We start from the raw sequence: 6,000 nt of genomic DNA on the forward strand, positions 1-6,000 counted from the left end.
CACAGTTCAACTACCTCAGAAACATACAACTTGCAAAAGTCAGTCCCTGTGAAACTCTGCAAGCTTAACCACCTGGTTTCTTTAGCAAACACACAGAGGAGAACTGGAGGGGGAGCCTAGGAGAGACAAGGCGCTTAGGAGACGTGCCTACCAGCAACAATGTGGCAACCTCACTTGGATCCTGATTCAAAAAAGCTATTTAGAAATTTAGTACACTTTTGAGAAAATTAATTGGATATTAACACTGACCAATTACTGTTAACCGTGTTTGTGATGAAAGTATTATAATGATTTATAAGAGTTTTGTCTTTAGAGATACCTGGGTGGAAAGATGAAATGGTATAGTGAGTCTGGGGTTGGCTTTCCAATATAAGGGAAACAGGGTGAGTGAGTAGAATTATAAATGCAAGTACAGTGGCTATAAATTGTTCATACATGAGCTGGTTGTGGGATGCCTGGGAAGTCATTATAATATTCTATTTACTTCTTTATCCATTTGAAAAGTTCAATAATAAAATGTGAAAAATTAGTAATTAGTTTCACCAAAATGCTCTCCTTTTAGTCTATGATTTGTAGTTAATTTGTTTAATGAGAAATTATTCTTTTCTTGTACATTGGTAACTAAAATCTCCAGATAAGACCCATCTCTTTATAAATCATATCTTGCAATAGAAATACCCTTAATCTCTTTTCTAAATAATCAAAAAAAATTAAAGATCACACACACATAAAAAACTATGATGGTTGGATATTTTAAGATAACACATAAGAAAAATATAAGAGATAAATTGTTCCTCCAACTTATGAACAGAAAAGAAACAATCTGATTTAAAAAGTGGGCAGAGAATGTCAAGAAACATTTCTCCAGAGAGGATGTTCAGATGGTCTTCAGACATTTGAAGAGATGCTCAACATCACTCATCATCAAGGAAATGCAAATCAAAACCACAATGAGATACCACCTTCCACCAGTCAGAATAGCTATTATCAAAAAGTCAAAAATACTAAGTGTTGGTGAGGATGCACAGAAAAGGGAACTCTTATGCACCGTGATGGGACTGTAAATGGTGCAGCTTCTATGGAAAACATGGAGACTTCTCCAAAAACTAAAAGTAGATCTAACATATGACTCAGTGGTTCTATTCTGGGAATTTGTCTAAAGAAGACAAAACACCTAGGTTCATTGTAGCATCATTTACAACTGCTGAAATATGAAAGCAACGTAGGTTTCCATCAGTAAAAAAGTATATGGCCTTGACCAGTGTGACTCAGTTCATTGGAGCATCATGCGTCCTTTGAACCTGAAGTTTGAAGGTTTAATCTCTGGTCAGGGCACCTACCTGGGTTACAGCTCCTATTACAGGTCAGGGCACATGCGAGAGGCAGCCTATTGGTGTTTTTCTTTCACATCCATGTTTCCCTTCCTGTATCTCTGAAACCAGTGGGAAAGTGTCCACAAGTGATGATAATATATATATATATATAATATATATATATATACATATATATATATACACACACACGTATATTATATATATATGCATATAAAGATGATATGACACACAAAAACAATATACACAAACACACATCTGAAATATTGTTAGGCAATAAAAAAAAATCAAAACCTGCCACTTGCAATAACCAAGATGGCCCTAGGGTATATTACACTCAGTGAAATAGGTTAGACAGAAAAAAATAAATAGTATGAATTCACTTATACATGGAAATTTTTTTTTTGAGGACACAATCCACATTTTATTTACATTTTAAGACTAACTTTAATACGAAAAATCACATATCCATACTTATTTCCTTTTTGCTGATTTCACTTAAACTTAAATGTATATCTGTCAAAAACTGTAAACAAATATTTGTCATGTATGTTACATGTAACGTACAGAAATAGCTTTTAACAGAAATTCATCAACCTTCCCCATGACATTTTTTATTATAAATGCAGGTATCAAAACAATCCTTAACATATTTTTGATACTACTGGTAGTCAGCATTCACACTACTTTGAAAATTAAAACAATTTTGACAATATTCATTGTACCTGCTACTTCAGATAATTTAAACTGAAGCTCTTTTCACTAAGCAAGATGGATAAAGCATGCCATTTCTTTTTCCTTCTTGAGATTTTTAGAAACACACATGCTTCTACCACATCTATCTGACACTTTTCACCATACTTTCATTTTATAAACCTGAATTCTATTTTGAGTACTGCAGGTTTATGTCTACATGACAGTGCCATAAAAACAAATGTGCTGCATTTTTCCTTCTGTTACCTGAAAACATAATGCATATACATATATTAAATATATTCTTACAAATGTCCAGGTCATGTTTACCAGATGGAATTCTTTTACTTAATGTGTGGGTATTTTGCATTGTGATATTTAATCAAGACATTAACACAAATAGAAGATTGTTGATTTAAGACAAGTTTGAGATCCACTAAAATTAATTGTTGTATGTTTGTCCTTCTGGTGGCTGTGGAAGCTTCATATTCTCTTTGGACATCATTAGACGTCTTAGTTCTTGAAGTACAACTTTAATGCTATATGAATTTTGCCATTTTGTTAATACTGGTATGCTCCGTGCATCTACCATTCCACTGGAATTATTTATTCCATTCATATTAATTTTGGTTACAAATCTAACTGATGGAGGAGCTTCTGGGTATTTAGGTCCACATTCTACTTTCAGGCTATATATTCTGTTTTCATAATTTGTCCTTGGTGGCCCAATAATCATGCCTGTCCACCTTGTAAGTGTCATGTCTTCATCGTCTTCAAGGCCCCAGCTAACTGTACCATCGCCTACTCCTTTTTGTCCTTCTTCAAGTTCTTCCAACAAGCGAAAATTACAAGGAACTTTAACTCATGGTCAGCGCCCAGCTGCCAGCAGCAGACAGTGGGGCAGAGCCTGGTCGAAGTGGGAAATCATTTAGCCCGGCCTGGGAACCGACCTGTGGAGACCGCCATCTTCTCCTGCACCCAGACGCATATACATGGAAATTTTTAAAACTCCAAATACACAAACCAAAACAGGAACACATTCATAGCAACAAAGAACACACTTATGGTGCCAGAGAGAAAAGGAAGTGGAGGGAGGAGCAAGAAGAGGAAAAGAAATATAGTCAATAATAGTGTGATTACTTTGCACAAGGACAGACAATGACTAGACTTAGTGTGGTGAGCTCATACTAGGCATAGAAATGTCTAATCACTATATGTTACACTTTAAACTAATATAAAAATATCAATTATACCTTTAAAAATATATACTGTGAGAAATTTTAAACTCATCCAATTTTTTTAGTCACTTACCAATACCTGGAAATAAACAAAAATCATAAAGAAAAAATACAATTTCAACAATGCTAAAGTATGAGACCATCTAAAAAGTCAGTGAAAAGTAAATGAAGCAACTACCTTCTGACTAATTTTTCTACTAACTTCCTACTAAAAGGAATCCTATATTCCCTCATTAAAGTCATTTTCTTCTTTCAACTTCAAGTCCCCAGCCACTTTCATGACAATCATACACATGAAGGATGTACAAACAAAAGTAAAAATATATAAAAAACTGTAATAAAATCACTCAGAATTCAATACCCTGACATAATGACTTTTAATATTTTGGTAAAAATATTTCTAAAATTTCTTATACATACCATAGTGCAGGAGACTCAGACCAGAGAGCTGCTGAAGTGTTCATGATATTTAAAACAAAACAAAACAAAACAAAACAAAACAAAACAAATGGTAACAAGTAAATGAGAATACTATAACTAAAACCATAAATATCAACTCTGCCTCTGATAGATGCTTATCTCCATTTTGTTTAGCTCTTTTTCTAAGGTTTGGATCTGTTCTTTTATTTGGGCCATGTTTCTTTGTCTCCTTACCTTCTCAACCTCCATGTGTTTGTTTCTATGCATTAGGCAGAGCTGCTTTTAACTCCGTGACTTGCTAGTGTGGCCTAATGTAGTAGGTGTCATGTAGGGACCAATGGCACAGCCTCCCCTTTCACCCAAGCTGGGTGCTGGAGGTTCACCCTTTGTGTGGGCTGAATATACTCTCCTCTTGTGGTTGAGCATTGTTTGCTGTTGGCAGATGAACGGGAGGGATGTACTCAGGGCAGTCAGCTGCAAGAACTGGCTGTGACAACTTACCAGCAACCTCCACTCTCTGTGGAAGATCAGTTGTACAGCAGCATGGCAGTGATATTTTGACGTGGTGTGCAACTGTCCACTGGGTGCACTGGCCCTGGGGCTTCCCAGGTGTTGCAGGCCAAGGTGAGCATCCCCCTCTTTTTTCTTGGCCTGAACTATAAAGCAACCTGAGATGGCTGCTACTTGTGCTGGGCTTAAAGATTCCCAGGCAAAGCCAAGCTGTGAATCTAGGCTGGCTGGTGCTAGTGCCCCACCTGGAGCTCACTGAGGCCAGCTGTTGCTTCTTTGAGAGGATTTAGGAAGTTGTGAAGCCTGAGCCAAGGCCCACCACTTATAAGAAAAAGCAAGAAGCTTGGGTGGGCCAGTAAATTGGGTGGAGTGGAGTCTCTGGGGATCTCCAAGGTGGGTCAAACAGTGTTAGCCAGCTTGATGGAGTCTCGGGTAGGGCACCAGCTTGCTGGCTCTATGGGGGGAAGGTTTAGAAAAGGGACAATGGCCTGTGCTCGCCTTGATGCCAGACACTTCAGCTTCTCCTTCTACACCATTCATGCCTTTCAATCTGCCACCCTGGTGCTGGAGCTCAGAGGAAGTGAGTCTGAGTAGCTGAGTCCGTGTGTGGATTCTTTAAGAGAAACCGTTTAGGGCTCTGGAAGTTTCTTGCACTGGCTCAGTCCCTGGTGGTTTTTGCAGCCAGAAGTTGTGGGGACTTACTTTCTGGCACCTAGAACACTGGGCTGGGGGGCCTGGTGTGGGGCTAGAACTCCTCATTGTGAGCTATCCCTCCTGAATTTTTACCCACCACACGTAATTGAGGGACCAGCCCATTTCACATCTGCACCCCTCCTACCAGTCTGCATGAAAGTGGTTTCTTTAATTCCGTAATTGTCAGACTTCCATTCAACTTGATTTCTGATGGTTCTGAGTGATGGTAGTGGTTGTTCAATACTTTACTTGTAATTTTGATGTGTTTGTACAAAGAGGGGAGCCATGTCTGCCTGTGCCAACAACTTGACCAGAAGTCTGTGAGGTTTATTTGAATGATCTCAAAATCATTATTGTCCCATAAGTAAAACAATGTCTAATGAAATAAAGGATAAATGGTAATATTAAGTAATTTCAAACCATTCATCAAATATTCCTGTGTGTTAGCACTGTTTTAAGAGCCAAACATACTCAGGCCTCCTGTTGGAAGTTATGAAAACACCTAGGTAAGGGATATAGAAGAAACCCTTACTAAAAGGAGACATTTTTACAATTTTCTTGCAAAAGCAAGCTCATGTTGTTTTAAAATAAACTTTTTGTAGATGCATTTTCAATTATCTATAATAATCATTCACTAAAAAATGTTTAGGCTTTTTTTTCTTTAAAAACAAGCAAAATAAATACCAGGTTAGAAAAAACTATACATATCAAAATACAAGAAAATGTAATTATTTAATGTTCTCCAGTATATTTAGGCCTATGTTCCTATAAAAAATTATGTACTTAAATGTTAAGTTCAGGCTAAGAATCAAACATACTTGTGTCCATCGCATGATCCTATAAACTTATCATGCCATTGGAACTGATGTCTTTGGAGATGTTCTCCCTCATTTTCTGTCCATTTCTCATGATTAATCAATCTCATAGACCCAACTATTCCAAACATAAATTCTCTACATGAATCCTCTTCCAATATTTTCAACAGCCCCAAGTTTTTTTTTTTTTTTTTTACCTAGGTGTACCACAGGAATGGAAAACATCACATATCCAAACTGAAACTCATTAATTTATTTCATGACTAAGCACATGAAGCTCTCAGTCTAGTGAAAAAAGGC

The 6,000-nt window shown here is 37.1% G+C and overlaps 1 protein-coding gene across 1 annotated transcript; it reads right to left on the bottom strand.

The window, feature by feature from the left end:
• Positions 1-1,743: 1,743 nt before the first annotated feature.
• Positions 1,744-2,958, bottom strand: LOC128627896 (ubiquitin-conjugating enzyme E2 variant 2-like). The gene has a single exon (XM_053668246.1). It carries the CDS (start codon positions 2,782-2,784, stop codon positions 2,467-2,469), a length of 318 nt encoding a protein of 105 aa, XP_053524221.1. The 5' UTR covers positions 2,785-2,958; the 3' UTR covers positions 1,744-2,466.
• Between the last annotated feature and the right edge of the window lie 3,042 nt (positions 2,959-6,000).

This window comes from Artibeus jamaicensis, unplaced genomic scaffold, assembly GCF_021234435.1.
Source record: "Artibeus jamaicensis isolate MK-2021 breed Jamaican fruit bat unplaced genomic scaffold, CSHL_Jam_final contig_482, whole genome shotgun sequence".
Classification (NCBI taxonomy): domain Eukaryota; kingdom Metazoa; phylum Chordata; class Mammalia; order Chiroptera; family Phyllostomidae; genus Artibeus; species Artibeus jamaicensis.